Source organism: Phaethon aethereus (assembly GCF_964289735.1).
Source record: "Phaethon aethereus genome assembly, chromosome: 17".
NCBI lineage: Eukaryota > Metazoa > Chordata > Aves > Phaethontiformes > Phaethontidae > Phaethon > Phaethon aethereus.
Genome location: NC_138593.1, coordinates 14,918,093 through 14,933,812, shown reverse-complemented (window position 1 = coordinate 14,933,812; position 15,720 = coordinate 14,918,093). Strand labels below are relative to the sequence as shown.

The 15,720-nt window shown below is 64.9% G+C and overlaps 1 protein-coding gene across 1 annotated transcript; it reads left to right on the top strand.

The window, feature by feature from the left end:
* Positions 1 to 279: 279 nt before the first annotated feature.
* Positions 280 to 6,924, top strand: PES1 (pescadillo ribosomal biogenesis factor 1; the record flags this gene model as incomplete). The annotated part of the gene is made up of 15 exons (XM_082007671.1): positions 280 to 303; positions 733 to 812; positions 1,022 to 1,175; positions 1,258 to 1,367; positions 2,408 to 2,579; positions 2,806 to 2,895; positions 3,890 to 4,006; positions 4,159 to 4,236; positions 4,646 to 4,735; positions 4,943 to 5,073; positions 5,221 to 5,346; positions 5,512 to 5,696; positions 5,802 to 5,947; positions 6,205 to 6,372; positions 6,838 to 6,924. 15 exons carry the CDS (start codon positions 280 to 282, stop codon positions 6,922 to 6,924), a joined length of 1,758 nt encoding a protein of 585 aa, XP_081863797.1.
* Positions 6,925 to 15,720: the final 8,796 nt, after the last annotated feature.

Sequence of the window (15,720 nt, the reverse complement as noted above, 5' to 3'; positions counted from 1 at the left end):
CGCCGCAGGACCCACCCCGACGGACGGCGCGGGCTGCCTGCAGCGTGCCTGCCCGACCCCGTCTCCGCCGCCTGCCCGCGGTGTCCGCCCTGCCCACACTGCTCGCGCTGCCCACACTGCTCGCGCTGCCCACACTGCTCGCGCTGCCCACGTGACCGGCGCGGGGCGGCTCCGGGGGGCGCGGGCCCGGGCCCGGGCCCGGGCGCAGGCAGGGCGGGGGCAGACCGGGGGCCTGCGGCGCGCCGGGAGCACGCGGGCAGCGGCGGCAGCGGCGGGGCGATGGGCGGGCTGGAGAAGAAGAAGGTACCGCGGGGCGGCCCGGCCGCCTCCGCACCTCCCGGCACCGGAGCAGCTCCCTCCCCTTCCCCCATCCCCCCGTTCAGTGGCCATGTCCGCACTCCCCCGTGCCCGTCCGTGCCGTGCCTCCCCTCCCGCCGGTGCCCCCCTCCACCGCCGGTACCGGTGCCCACCCGTGTCAGCTGCCCTCCCCCGCGGTAGAGGTGTCGCACGTGTCGTGCCCCTCCCCCTCGCCGCCCGGTACCGGCGCCCCCGCCCCGCCCCGTGCCAGGGCCCGTCCATGCTGTGACACCGGTGGCCCCATTAAGCTCCTCGCCCCCCCCCCCCCCCCCGCCGGTTCCCGTTTCTCCTCCCTCTCCGGCCAGTGGCTCTGGGGCTGCCCCTCCCGCCGCGCTCCTTGTCGCGGCCCCCCCCGACGCCGCCGTCTCTCCCCAGTACGAGCGCGGCTCCGCCACCAACTACATCACCCGCAACAGGGCGCGGAAGAAGCTGCAGCTGAGCCTGCCCGATTTCAGGTGCGCCCGCCGCCGGGCCCGGGACCCCCGGGGGGGCAGCAGGGGTTGGAGGCCGTGGAGAGTGTTGGTGGTGTGTCCTGCGTGTCCCGGGGCTTTGGGCTGCCAAGTTCTGGGGTTTTTCTCCCTGGAGTGAAAGGGTCCCGGGGCGTTCCGCTTTTGGGTACCGGGTGCTGCGGCCTCCTGTGTCTCACCCTCGTTGCCATTACCAGGCGCCTCTGCATCCTGAAGGGGATTTACCCCCACGAGCCCAAGCACAAGAAGAAGGTGAACAAAGGCTCCACTGCACCCAGGACCTTCTACCTTCTCAAGGACATCAAATTCCTCCTTCATGAGCCCATTGTCAACAAGTTCCGGGAGTATAAGGTAATTATCCTGCCTGAGACCCCCGGGTTGCTGCCCGAGGGGCCGCTGAGGGCTCGCCCCCAGCCTCCCCCTTTCCCCGCAGGTGTTTGTCCGGAAGCTCCGGAAGGCATACGGGAAGAGCGAGTGGAGCACTGTAGACCGGCTGAAGGACAACAAGCCCAGCTACAAGCTTGACCACATCGTGAAGGAGAGGTGAGCCACCGGACAAGTCCCCCCAGAGCCATCCCCGCTTGGGAGGCACTTTCCCTGCAGCCACCTGGACCTCTAGAGCCTTCACTGTGTCCATCCCTGTTTAGGAATCCACCTCCTATATATATTGGGGGGGTGGGGGGGGTGCAATGGAAACCAGTGTTTCAGGAGTGGAGGAGAAGGCTGTAGCATGCTGCACACTGGCTGTAGCAAAACCTGAGCAAGCAGGGAGTTGCTTGGCTGTCCTAGATGTCTCCAGGAAGATGCTGAGAGCTCCCCTCCCTAAGCTGTGTTTTCCTTGGAGGAAGGGCTGGTGGAAGGTGAATCATGCCAACAGAGTCGGTGAATTTGGTGGTAGTGAGAGAGGAGAGGAGCCAGGGGGAAGGGAACCTGCTCTGGCGTATCTCTTCGTTGTCTTGGTGGTGCCTGGGACCTTGCTGTGCTGGTGCGGAGAGGGGAGAGAGAAACAGCACCGAGAGACAGACACTGCCCCGACAAGCTCGCTGCTCGGGGGAGGGAGATGGTCTGGGCACTCAGCGGCCATGCTTGAGCTGTGGGGCCATGTTGTCTCCCTCCGACCACAGCGTTTGAGTCCTGCAGCTTTTGTCTGGGCCTTGTCCATCTGGTCGAAGAGCACCGTGCGTTGGCGTGCTGCACCGCAGGCCACAGGCGTGCTTGTCCTCAGTGGGTCCAGGCTGGGATTCCCCAACACTCGGTGCCTGTGGGTGCCCTGAAACCTGTTTACACCCATCCTGTTGGCAACACCCATCAGGGGTGTTGCCGTCCCCTCACCAGGGAGGTTCCTGGTTCCCCAGGGAGCTTCTTGGAGGCCTCTCTGTGACCATGGGCTCCTGTGTGCCCAGGAAGGACACCCTGCCCCTGTGGGCCACCAGCTTTGGTGGGATGTGGAGGAGATGGATGCTCCATAGTGCCCATTCCTTCCTCATGCGAGGTCTCCACCAGGCCCAGCAGCTTTTGGTGGACACGGGGGCTGGGTGTGATTTCCCCCCCACACACCCCCTTCTCCTCCTGCCCGGGCATAGGTACCCAACCTTTGTAGACGCGCTGCGGGACCTGGACGATGCCCTCTCCATGTGCTTCCTCTTCTCAACCTTCCCGCGCACGGGCAAGTGCCACGTTCAGACCATCCAGCTCTGCCGGCGCCTGGCCGTGGAGTTCCTCAACTACGTCATCGCCTCCCGCTCCCTGCGCAAGGTGGGCGCTGCGGGGAGGGATGGGTGGGGAGGCCCTGGGGGGTGGTGGACTTGTGCCCCCGGAGGGCCTGGGGCCAGCTGGCAGCTTCAGATGGGGAACGAGTCCTGCCGGGCCGTCTGTGAGACTCCTCTGATGAATCTGCTGACGGGGCAAGGGTTAATGAGGACAGGGACAAAGGAGCACCCATGGCCTTCCGCCCCTGAGCCCCTGCGCTGTTCCCTGCCAGGTCTTCCTGTCCATCAAAGGCATCTACTACCAGGCCGAGGTGCTGGGGCAGCCTGTCACCTGGATCACCCCTTACACCTTCGCCCATGACGTGAGTACCTGCGAAGAGCGCGGCAGGATCCGTGTGGGACCCACGCTGGCTCGCTGCCCCCTTCCTTGTGGGAAGAAGGGCTGAGGGACACAACCCTCTTCTACCCCCTGGGATGGCTGTATGCGTGTGCCCTGTGCCTGGCTGTACCAGTCTCCCCGGTTCCTTATTTCCTCTTGTCAATTATTAAAATGTGCCTTAATCAGCAATTAAAGATTAGCCTGCAGGAATGAGGCTGGTGGCATGAGGGAAGAGGCGAGTCAGACCCCACACCCTCGGCCAGGGTGGCTCTGCTGCGTCCCTTGCGCGGTCCAGGCTGGTGGCAGGGCGAGGGGAGAGCTGCGGGTGTCCCCATGCCAAGGACAGCTGTACGGCTGTGCTGCGCCTTGCCAAGATGCTTGGCACGCAGGAGTTCACCGTCACGGCAGTGCCCTCTTGTTTGCCTCCTGGACTTTCCAGGTCTTGGCACAGTTGGGTTGAGCCTTTCCAGCTCTCTATGGGCTTTGGTACGGCCCGCACTGGGGCGCACCCCCCCAGCTCACCCTCGCAGCATCTCGGGCAACCCACGTCCTCCCCAGCCAGCATTGCTTGTCTCTCCCTTGAGTTGTGGCTGTTGGGGGGCTGACTGTGTCCCTGCTGGGTTTCGGCTCCTTGCCCTGCCCTTGCTCTGCTTTGCCATGGCCTGCACATCTCTCTTGGAGGAGCAGAGTCCCTGGACGGAGCCACCGAGGGCCCCATCTGTGGTGGGATGAGGTGCTCCATCTGTCCAAGCAGCCCTCTTCACAGAGGGGTGGCAGCAGGGCGGTGGCAGCAGGGCCCTGGTTAGCAGCCTGGAGAGCTCTCCCTGCCCAGGGTCTGGCGGTGGCCATGGATCTCCGGACCTCACTGTGAAGGGGGCAGGATCCTCCTCCCTGTGCAGATGGGGTGGGCCCCTGTCCCTGCAGAGGGGGGTCTGGTCCTTTGTCCTTGCATCCTCACCCTTCCCGTGTACCTGCAGCACCCCACAGATGTGGATTACCGTGTGATGGCCACCTTCACCGAGTTCTACACCACCCTGCTGGGCTTCGTCAACTTTCGGCTCTACCACTCCCTCAACCTGCTCTACCCCCCTAAGGTGAGGCCATCACCCGCCCTGGGGACACACCACACTGGCCTGAGCCTGGCGGGACCACCCGGTGTGGGTGGTGTGAGCGAGCCCATGCTGGAGGGTCAGGGTGGTAGAGGGGGGCATGGTTGGGAGCTGCTTCCCCACCTGTTTCTCCCCAGATCGATGGCCAGGCTGCTGTTGAGCTGAAGCCCACGGAGGGCAAAGAGTATGCCATGGATTCGGAGAGCTACCTGGAGGTGAGGGACACTGCCGTCACCCTGGCCCGTGGCAGCACCCTGTGGGGCCCTGGTGACCTGAGCACAGACCCCTTCCTCCATGGGGCACTTGATGGGCAGGGGCCGAGGAGCAGAGCCTGGTCCTTGCCTGGCAGAGGAGACTGATCCCAAATTCCTTGCCCCCTCATGCTGGCCAAGGGAGGAGCTGTGCTTGGTCTCGGGGGCCACAGGGACCCTCTGAAGCCCCAGTGCTGGGGACTGCGGGGTGCGACAGCACACGGAGGAGGCTGAATGTCTCTCTGGTCCCTAGGTCTTTTGACCTCTTGCTCTGAGAAATCGCCTTTTCCTTCCTCCGTGAGGCTGCTGCCCCTTTTCCCATCCCCAAAGCGCTGGCTGGGTGTGACGCTCTCTCGGTCTCTTCCCGCTGCAGAAACTGTCAGCTCTGAGTGCCAGCCTGGCCCGTGTGGTGGCCCCGACCCACGAAGACGAGGTGGAGATGGATGAGTTCCCGGTGGAGGGGGTAAGAGCCTATGCGGGGTGCTCAGCCCTGGCTTTGGTTGATCCCATCTGCGGTATGTCTTGTGGCCGGGCAAAGGCTGGCAGGGCCTGGTGTGGTGCTGGGAGGGACTGCCAGGAGCATGGGGCAGCGCCCGAGAGCCCTCCTTGCAGAGAGGGACTTGGCAGGGGCTGTTCCTGTGGAGGGGGCTGAATGCTTTGCTCTGAGCAGGAGACAGCGGAGCAGATGGATGCGAGGAAGAAGGAGCAGGAGGCCCTGGAGAAGCACAAAAAGCTGTTTGAAGGGCTGCGCTTCTTCCTCAACAGGGAGGTGCCTCGAGAGCCGCTGGCCTTCATCATCCGGTACGTGGTGGGCAAGCTGTCCCTCGGCAGCCCTGCTAGGCCGTGCTTGTCAGGACTTTTAAGGCCAATCTGCCTGATGTCCAGCGGGCAAGGTGACCCTGAGGACCCCTCCTGCCTGCCTGACTCCCTGGTGGGTGTTGCTGGCAGGTGCTTTGGTGGCCAGGTCTCCTGGGACAAGTCCCTGTGCATCGGTGCCACCTACGACGTGAGCGACCCCTCCATCACCCACCAGATTGTTGACCGGCCCCGGGTGCAGCAGCAGGTTGTTGGCAGGTGGGTGAGGCAGGTGGCTGGTCCCCAGAATGGCCACGTGGACTAGCGGGTGTCCCTGGCCATCCCAGGACTGTCGCACACTCTGTCTGCTCCCTTGCAGCCCTGTGGGCTCCAGAGCCTGAGGTGGGAGGAAGGCGTCTGAGCCCATGTCCCTCTGCCCCACAGGTACTACCTGCAGCCTCAGTGGGTCTTCGACTCCGTCAATGCCAAGCTGTGCCTCCCCGTGGCCGACTATTTCCCTGGCGTGCTGCTGCCCCCGCACCTCTCGCCCTTCGTGACGGAGCAGGAAGGAGACTACATCCCTCCCGAGAAGCTGAAGCTGCTGGCCATGCAGAGGGGCGAGAACCCAGGTGATGCGAGGCTCTGAGGTCGGAGGAGTTGCGGAGCCAGGCAGCGTTGCTGCCTCAGCGGGGCCAGCGACTGCTCTCCTCTTGGTAATGGTGGTCTCTCTGTAGATGAAGAGAGTGAGGAGGAGGAGGAGGAAGAGGAGGAAGAAGAGGACGACAATGATAAAGAGGAAGAGGAGGAAGATGAGTCTGAAAAGGAAGAGGAGATGAAATTGAAGAAGATGGAAGAGCAGAAGACTGAGAGCAACAGCAAGGTACGGTTCCCGGCAGTGGGGTGGGAGCCCTGGGAGGAGGCAGCTCTGGTGAGCTCAGTCCTCCTGCAGCAGCCACCGCGCTTCATGTTCATGTTCATGAGCTGCAGCTCCTGTTCACGCCTGGGACCTGCCACCAGCTCCAGAGGGTGCTGCAGCTCTTCTGTGGCCCCCAGGGAATGGCGTGGAAATGTCTGTCCCTAGGGCAGGGTGGTGAGCTCCCGGCATTCCGGGGTCCTGAGCTCTTGAGCTCTTTGCAGGCGCTTCCCGTGAAGGTGACCGCTGGCAAGCTGCGGCTGGAAGACAGGCAGCGCCTGGAGCAGGAGCAGCAAAGTGAGGAGAAGCGTCTGGCCATCATGATGATGAAGAAAAGGGAGAAATACCTCTACAAAAAGATCATGTTTGGCAAGAAGCGCAAAGTCCGAGAGGTACGAACACAGGGCTGCTCTGCACCAAGGACCCTTGCCTGGATCCTGGTGCTAGCTCTTCCCAAATCGGCTCGCGGCTACAGATTCCTAAAGCTGAGTCTTTCCCCATCTCAGGGCAGAGGGAGCAGCTTCTGCTTCCGATAGACTGCGCCAGCTCTGGGCTGCTCCTTCTGCCCCTGTCTCTACTCAGTGAGAGCATTGGCCGACGGTGGGCTAGGGTGAGGCTCTAAAAGCCTCTTCCCCAGCATCACCAGGCTGTGGCTCCTCGTGCTCCCCCGGGGCCATGGCTTGTGCTCAGCAAGCGAAGCTGCAGCCCCTCTCTGTGCCCCACGCCTGGCCCAGGTGCCGGCAGAACATGGGTCCATCTCCCCCACGTCAAGCTGGAGGGCTTAGTGGGACCGAGGGTAGAGCAGCCCTTGGTGTCTGCAGACCAGTCTGACTGTGGGTCTCGGGGTTTCTCCACAGGCAAACAAACTCGCTGCAAAGAGAAAAGCCCATGACACTGCCGTCAAAGAGGAGAAAAAGAAAAGCAAGAAGGCACGACGAGCGTGACGGGACCCGGAGGCTCCCCGCAGGGGCTGGCTGCCTGCCGCCTGTGGACACTATCGCATTTGGGTGAAAAACCCTCAGCTTTGCTCTTGGGACAGAAATGCTAAATTAAAACATTTCCTGTCTGTAAATACACCTCCCGCTGTGCCTTTCCCAGGGCTCCCTCAGCTCCCCTCCGCCGGTGCCTCTGCCCGTCCTGGTCTGGGCTGCGGGATCGGCGTCACAAGGACTGTCCTCTTCGTGCTGGTGCCATGTCTGCTTCCTGACCCGCGGGGCTGGCGAGTGGGGAAGAGCCCAGGGAGAGATCTGGGCTCTTGCAGGTCCCTCTGGGCTTGTTCATTTTGAATTTGCACAGCCCTGGGTGGAGGCGCTGGGCCCCTGTGGCGGAGCAGGAGCTCCCCGGGGGCTGCCTGGCTTGGCGGGGCGTTGCTGCGTCTTTTGGGGGCTCAGCACGAGGAGCGGGGCATTGCCCCAGCCTTGGTGGAGAGGAGTCCATGGCAGAGTGGAGCCTGTCCTCTGGCATCTGCGTGGCACCGCATGGCAGGCCATACTTCTTTTGTATTTTTATTTTTCATTAAAGAAGGTGACGCTTCCCCAGTGGTGTGTGTCATCTATTCCCTCCCAGCCTGGGCGGTGCGACTGCATGGTGCCCGGGGCTCTGCCTGGTCCTGGGCACGGCAGAGGAGGCGCGGATCCGTTCATCCTAGACGCGTGCGGGGCTGGACACGGCTCCTTACCCCACACCGGGTGAGTCGGTACGGCTGTTGGGAGGTGGGGCAGAAGGGACAGAGCCTGGTCCCTGCTCCAGGTGCACGATGCGTGGGCACCGTGGCCGTTACCTTGCTCCTTGTCCCCCTGTGCTCCCAGCGGCAGCTTTGGGTAGGGTCTGCTCTGGCTGCTGAGAGCCAGCTCCGAGTCCGTTTTGTTCAGCTGGGTGAAGTGCAAAGTCTGGCCCCTGGGGAGGAGGAGCCCGAGGGGCCAGGACTCACTGGGGCCCACCGGACTGGGAAGCAGCTCTGCAGAAAAGGAGCTGGTGGGCACCACGTTGCCCGTGAGCCACCAACGTGCCCTTGGAGCAAAGAGGGCTAATGGTGCTGCATGAAGAGGTCGAGGGAGGTGATCCTGCCCCTTGGTGCTGGTGAGGCCACTGTGTCCAGCACCAGGCTTCCCACTGTGAGAGACATGGACATACTGGAGTGAGTCCAGCGAAGGGCCACCAAGATGATGCAGGGACTGGAGCATCCCTCCTAGGAGGAAAGGCTGGGGGAGCTGGGACTGGAGAAGGCAAGCTTTGGGGAGATCTTGTCAATGGGTATAAATACCTGGGGGGATGATGTGAAGATGGGGCTAGGCTCTTCTCAGTGGTGCCCACCCCCCGGGTGATGGGCACAAGCTGGAACCTGGGAGCCTTCTGAACAGCAAGAAACACTTCTTCACCATAAAGGTGACCAAGCGCTGGCACACGGTTGCCCAGAGAGGCAGTGGACTCTTCCCTCCATGGAGATACCATGAGCATGAGTCACCTTCAGAGGTGCCGCCAAGCCTGCTGGGACGCTGTTGAGTTGTCTGCAAAGGCACAAGGCAAAGGTTTTTGGGGCTCGCTGTCCCTCCCCCACCATCCTCCAGCAAGAGATTTGGGGGGTGATTTTTGGGGGTGAAGGAGGGGTTCTTCTGGGGCTCTTGGCTGAGATAAAGCAATGCATGGAGAGAGTAGGGCTGCCATGGTTGGCATTGGCAGCATTATCCCACCCCCTTCCCCAAAATCCTGGGTTTTTTTCCCTAAAAATAGCCACCCTCACACACCTTTCCTCTCCACGGCCTAGGTGTGGCCCTGAGGCCTCTTCATGGCCACCCTCCTCCTGGGGAGAGGAGGAGGGTAATGCCCGGGTTTGTGCAAGATTTGGGGGGTTCTGCCCTTTTTTGGCTCATTTTGGAGGTTGGGGAGGGGTGTCCCAAGGTGGGGTGGCTCCTGTGGGGTTTTTGTAGGGTTTTGGTGAGCGTGGCCTCGTTGGGATGTGAAGGTTGGGCCACCTCATAGGGCTTATGGGGACACCCTTGTCTCCAGCCATGGTGAAGGCTGTGGTATCTCACGGGGCTTTATAGGGACAGACTCATCCCCAGCTGCGGTGAAGGTTGTGCCATCAAATGGGGGTTTGTGGGGACGCCTTGTCCCCGGCCATGGGGAAGGCTGGTTATGTCATGGGGCTTTTATGGGGACCGCCCTTCTCCACAGCGGTGGGGAAGGCTCCGCCACCTCGTGGCATTTTTTGGCTGACGCTCTCTTTTCCAGCCAAGGTGAAGGCTGTGGGGACGCAGGTGGGGCCTGCGGACTCGCCGCGGGCGCTGCCGGCCCCAGGGACCAGCAACCCCAGCAGCGAGCGAGCAACAGCACAGACAGGGACCTGTCAAGAACGGCCGGCCTTTTTCTTTCTCTCTTTCTCCTTCCTTTCTCCTCTCTCTCTCCTTTTTCCTTTCTTTTTCCTTTCTCCCCAGTTTTTTTCCTTTCTTCCCCTTTTTTTCCTTTCTTTTTGCTTTGGCGGCTTGGGAGGCTTTTGCCTTTCTTTTTCCTTTTTTTTTTTTAATTTTTTTTGCTTGCTTTTCCCCCCTTCCTTGACTTCACCTCTTGGAAAAGGAGGAGATTCAACCCCTTGGGAGCTCCTGGGGCTGCACCCAGAGCCGGGCTTCCACCACAGGACCCTAAATGGGGTCATTCCCAACCCCACCGGAGCCGCTGGCCACCTGCTCCTGGGGGCCCGCAGGCGCGGCGCCGGGGCGGCAGATGGGAAGGGCGGCGGGGCCGGCAGGCAGAGCCGGCTGCAGGCAGCAGCCCCGCTACCAGGCTGCCCGGCCAGGTGACCACGAACCGGTCGCACCACCCCGACGGCCACCGGTTCCCCCTCTTCCGCCAGCGCTAATGACAGCTTTTCCGCACGATAAAGGCGCCTGACGCAGCGCTTGGCCAACGAGTGTCCGACGGGGCCAAGCCCCGGCACGGACCGGCCGCGCGGGCTCCTCACCGAATCCCTCGGGAGCCCCGGCTCCGGCACGCACTTCCCCGGCGGTTGCGGTTTTCAGCGTGAGTGCTTCGTTTGTACCCCCAGATCTGGGGGGGATTTGCTCTGCCCGCTCCCAGATGGGGGGGCACGGGGTGGGGGCGTCATGGTGGAGCCCTCCCGGGGGTGGTTTGCACCCCGTGGGGTGCGGGAGATGGGGCATCACAGCTCCCCGGCTTCGTTAAATCGCATCCCGAGGCCGCGAGCATCCATTCATTGAGCTGCTGCATCCTGGCCGCCGCGATCCTCATCCGGCTGGAAATCCTTCGCAATGCCGTCCCCCAAAAAAGGGAGAAACCCATAAGCAAGTGCCCTGTGGAGAGGGGGTGGGATGGCTCTTTGCCCCCGCGCCACCATTGCCACGGCGAATCCAGAAAGGCGAGCGCCGGAGCCAGAGCAGGCGGCGGAGCCGGGGCTGCCGTTTAATTCGGCGTCGTGGTTATTTCACGCCGCAGCCATTACCCGTGACAAGTGGGCCTCGGGGAACAGGGGGAAGAGATGGGCGATTAATCCCGGGCGTGACTCCAGCCAGGGCTGGGTGCAACCGGAAACGCGTTGGATAAGGGCTCGGCGCGGGGGCTGCGCGCTCGCTGCACGCTCGGGCGTTACGCTGCCTCTGCGTAGGGATGAGTCTCCTGTCCCCACCCCGGCGGCAGCCTCTGCCCCCCCAGGGGCAGGCGAGCACGTCCCAGCGTTGCTTTTTGGGGAGCGCGTGCTTGCACTCGCTTGTGCTCGCTCGCACGCTTGCTTGCTCCTCTCCGCTTCCCTGAGGTGCCCGTTCCCCTCCGCTGCCCACGGCCAGCCCGGCACGGCCAGCACGGCCTCGGGCTTTGATTCTGAAGAGCCGGTTGGGATCCCTCGTCCGGGGCTGGGGACGCCGGCAGGTGTCTGTGCCGGGAGAGCGGGGACGCGCCGGCGGGGTCAGGGCCTGCGGAGAGGCTCCTCATCCCTGTCCTTGCGCTGACAGAGGACTTTCTGGCTTTCCTCGTCCCCCAGCGCCGGCCGGGGCTGCCTGGGGGTTGCGCAGGTTGACCCGGGGGCGAGAACCGGTCCCGCCGAGGCAGGGCAGGATGTGGCAGCTGCCTGCGATGGGGCAAGAGCTGCCCGCCCGCCCGGGGCTCGGCAGGGTGACCCCAAGCCCCGTGGGGATGAGCCCTGAACCCCAAACACCTCCGGCACGGACGGAGACCAGGGTGGGTACCGGGCACGGCCAAGGGGTGCCCTGTGGTTATGTCCCCAGCCAAGCCCCGGGGCGCCGGCGCAGCCACCGCTCGCTTGGCCGCCTGAGCAAGTGTGCGGGGCCGTCACCGCCGCCGGCAGCAGCGAGCCAGCTCTGAGGGCGGTGGGAAGCGCCAGCGCCGGATCCGGACGCACAATGGCCCCTTTTCTGCCCCGCTGCGCGGCGGTGCCTGAGCAGGGTGCCGGATGGTGCCGAGCCCTCCCCGCTGCGGCCACAGCACCCGCTCGCACCCCTCGGCACAGCCGCGTCGTGGCAGGATGGGACCCCTCGGGCAGCAGCCCCCACAGCCCCGCACGGGTGGGGTGCCCGGGGACGCCCAGAGTCCTGGCGCAGCCGGTGGGACCCGGGAGAGGGGGAAAGGCTGGCGGCAGCGCGGCGGCTCCGCGGTTATCGTGCTGAGGGTGGGGGAGCGCAAATATTGCTTCCATTAAGGCCAGAAAAGCCGTTTAGGTATGGCGGGCGGGGGGAGGCGGCGGGAAGGATGGAGAGGAGCCGGTGGGGCTCCCCGGGGGGCAGGCAGCCGGGTTGGGGGTGCGGGGCCGAGCCCCCGCCGCAGCACTCCGCACCCCGAGGCGAGCTCCGGCGGCGGGAGGTGACAGCCCGGCCATGAGCGTCCTGCGGGAGGAGGATGACGGTGACTGGCGAGACCCGGCCCCGCGGGGAGGAGAGGAGCTGGGTGCCACCGCCGAGGGACGGCCATCGTCACCCGCTCGGCCGTCAGCGCCCACCGCCCCGGCTGCCGGCTCGCGGGGCCAAGCCGGGGCCTGGCGCTGGCATGGCGGCGCAGGGGAGCGGAGGGGCTGGGCGCGGGGCCTGCGGTGACAATGTCTCCCTTGAGGCCGGCGCCGCAGATGGAGACAAACGTCCCCCTTGTTTTCGGCGCTGGCAGGCAGCGGGCGGGCAGCGGGCGGGCAGCGGGCTGAATGCCTCCTCTGTGCCGCCGGGAGTGGGTGGGGAGACGGGAGGCTCGGGGTGGCAGCGGGCACCGGGGCCTGTCCCGGCTGTCCCGGGGAGCCGGGCAGGGCCCGGCCGCAGCCCCCATCCCTCTCGGCAGCCGCTCTCATTGCTCTCTCTGTTTTCCCCCCATTCCCAGGCCGGCGACGCGGAGCCGGGACCCCGGCGATGCCGTGAGAGACCTTTGGCAAAGCCGGCGTTCGCGGGGAGCTGCCCGGGACGAGCTTATTCCATGTCGGAGCAGCATCGGCACCCCTGCCCCACGCCGCCCGCTCCCCCCGCGCCCCGGCCAGCCCCACAGAGGAGAGGGTCGGCTCGCCGAGGGCAGCTGAAGCAGAGGAAAAGGTGATGCTCGGGGGGCAGCGGGGCACTTGGGGGGCGTCCCCATGGGGCAGGGTGCCGGGGCGGGCAGGGACGGGCGCTCGCACCCCCAGGGGCTGTGCAAGGGCCGGGGCGCAGAGGGGGGAGAGGAATGATGGTGCCTGCGTGAAATTGGGTACGTGGAAAAAAAGAGTGTGCCCGTGGGCTGGTGGCCAGCGGATGCGCCTCGTGTACGGCGGCTGTAGGGGTTTGGCCGTAAAGGAAACAGCTCCTATAGGGAAAAACTGAAAGGGGAGCTGCTGGGACACGGGGACGGGGCTGCGGAGCCGCATGGCCCCGGCCATCCCGGGGGTGACCCATGGGGAAACGGCTGGCGTGGCCGCGTCCTCCGGCTGGGAATTTTGACCGGCCGGCTGAGAGCTGGCGCGACGGCTGCCCCGCGCTAATGGGAGCCCCAGGAAAAACGCCTCGATCGTCGCGTTTCTCCTGGCGAGCTATTAATAATTAAGCCGCACATTTAAGGCAAAGTCAATAGAGTAACTGGGTTGGGAGCTGTTTGCCAGAATCACCGCAGGGGAAGCCAGCCTGGGTGGAGCGGCACATCCTCTTGGCATCCCGGCGCGTGGGGCCGGGGTGCTGCGCTGCCTCGGGGGGATGGCGGGGTCCCCCCCCCGGGCCGGGAGCCAAGAGGTGGGTTAATGGCACCGGCTCGCTCACTTCGGCAGGCTTGGTGCTGGCGCTGGCAGCGCTGCGCCTCGCGGCACGGCCGCAAGGACAGCTTGTGAGCCGGTGGGATGCAGCTTCGCTCCCGGCTGGCAGCACCCGCGCAGGCGGGTGTCCCCTCCGGCACTGCCTGGCTCTTGCCTGTTGAGTTTCCGGGTGGTGCCGATGCCGGCATGGGCGATGGCGACCGTGGCAGGACCACAATCACGGTGTAAGACTGAACCCCGGCTGCTCCCAGGCATGTGAAACCCTCTGGGCTTTGCACCTGCGCTGCAATTTTGGGGTAGGGCCAGGGCCACTCGCTCCCCCCGTGGTTACACTGTGCAGCCCCCCGTATCCTTGCCGTTCCTGCCACGCTAGCCAGCGGCTCAGAAAATCGGCGGGGAAGAGGCTGGCTGTGGCCAGCCCTGCCTGACCCGGCGGTCCCTGCTGCGGGGCCGGTGGGGGAGAGCACTTGGCTGCACTTGTGGGGCGCCGCTGGGTACCCCCACCCCATCGGCATCCCCCGTCTGCCGCAGTGGGTGCCAGGACAAGCTGTGCCCAGCACCCGGCCACAGCCCCAAGCTCCGGTTGCATTTTCCATTCATTATTCATCGAGCTGGAAATCTCAGTGGCAGGAGACGACCGGGGGGGGGCCAAAGCAAGGGGGAGGCAGGCGGGAGCAGCGAGCCAAGCTCGCCGTGGCCCGGGCACCCTCCGCGCCAGCCGGGTAACCTTCCTGCTTGGGGTTTAGCTTAGAAATCCCGGGGGGTCTTTGCTACGTGGGGGTCGGGGGTGGTAAAACGTGTCTGGTGTAAAGCACGGCTCTCCCAGCCGGCCGTTTCATCTCCCCCAGTTATCTGCTGGGGCTACGAGGCTCTATGGGGGCGATTTGTGGGTGGGTTGTTTGGGGGGGTGTTATTCAGCGGGCAGCCGGGAGCGCGGCCAGCCGGGAGCGCGGCCAGCCTTGGCCGAAGGATGCCGTGGGAGCCAGAGTGGAGCTGGGGCGGCCGGGGCGAGCGGGAGTGCAGGGAGGTGACGCTGCTCCTGCAGCCGCGAAATGGGGGGTTCAAGGCTGGGGGGGCCACCCGGGGCTCTGCCCTCCAGCTCACGGGGTGCTCCCGGCTGCTGGGCTCTGCTCGCAGCCCCCCGGCCGCGGGTGCCGTGGTCACGGGTGGCGCGTCCCCTCGTCCTGCCGCAGAGGACAGTCCTGCTGCAATGCGGCCACTGGCGCGAGCGAGCTGCCGGCGCTCCCCGCGTCCCCGGCCTGCGGCGAGCAGCGGCGGCGGCGGCGGCTGGGCAGGTGCTGCCGGGGGACGGGGGCTGCCAGGGCGAGCGGCACCGGGGAGGGGGCTGCCGGCAGGGTCTGTGTGTGTGCATGCGTGAGGGTACGCGTGCGTGCACGCGTGAACATGCATAGACACGCATGTATGTCTGTGTCCTTGTGCATACATGCACATGTATGTACGGGGGGGGTGTATGTGTCCCTGTGTGCGCGTGAGCGTGCGTAGATGTGCGTGCGCGCTTGTGTGTGCATGCGTGAGCGTGTCTGTGTCCTTGGGGGATTCATTAGTGCCTACATGTGTGTCCCCGTGCGTGCACACGTGTGCATGAGCACACACAGCTGTGTGTGCCCCTGTGTGTGCATGCACACGCGTGAGCACACGCAGATGGGTGTCTGTGTCGTGGTGTGTGTGCACAGATGCGTGTGTCCTTACGTGTACACCCCACGCAGGTGCATGTGCGTGGATGTTTGTGTGCACGCGTGTGCATGCACGTGTGCAATAGTGCACGCAGGTATGCGTATGTACGTGCATTTGTACATGGCGGGGGGGTGTCATCCTGCCCCAGACCCCCAGGTCTGCGTCCCCCCACCCCTGAGGCACCCAAAGGCGCGGGTGCCGTGGCCAGGGGGGAGCCGCGAGCCCCCTTGCAGCCCGTGGGGCTGGAGGGGCCAGGAGACGCGGGCAAGGCTGCGCCGGCCGGGTGCCACGGCACCTGGTACATCCCAAGCTGCCGGAATAACTCATCCAGTCCAGAGATATTCTTGGGAAAAGGGATCCCAGCCGCCCTTGGAAAGCTCCTGCCACCGCGCCAGTGACCTTCTGGTGCTGGCGGAGCTGCTGGTGCTCCCTGGCAGAGGATGCCCGCTCCGCGGCCAGGCTGCCCCACGGCGCAGCTCCTTTCTCCCCCTCATCCCCAGCCCCACGGCCCCTCCGATTGCCCTTGCGTTGGGCCAGGGAGTCGCTTTGGGTTTCCTCAAGCAGGGAAAAGGGGTGCAGGGCGGGCAGAGCTGCTGCTCTTCGGCCACGAATCCGTTCGGGGGTGACACACCTGGCGCTGGCTCACCTCGCTCCCGGCAGTGCCAGCGCCAAAAGGCCCGAGATGCTTCCCGGGACTTCCCACGCCCGTGAGATACCCCTGTGCCTTATTTGCTTGTGATTTGAATGACACGGTCCCCCCGTCCCCACTTCCCCATCCCCGGTGCTAACGGCTCTCCTCTCCGCCGGCCGCAGGTGACCAGGATGC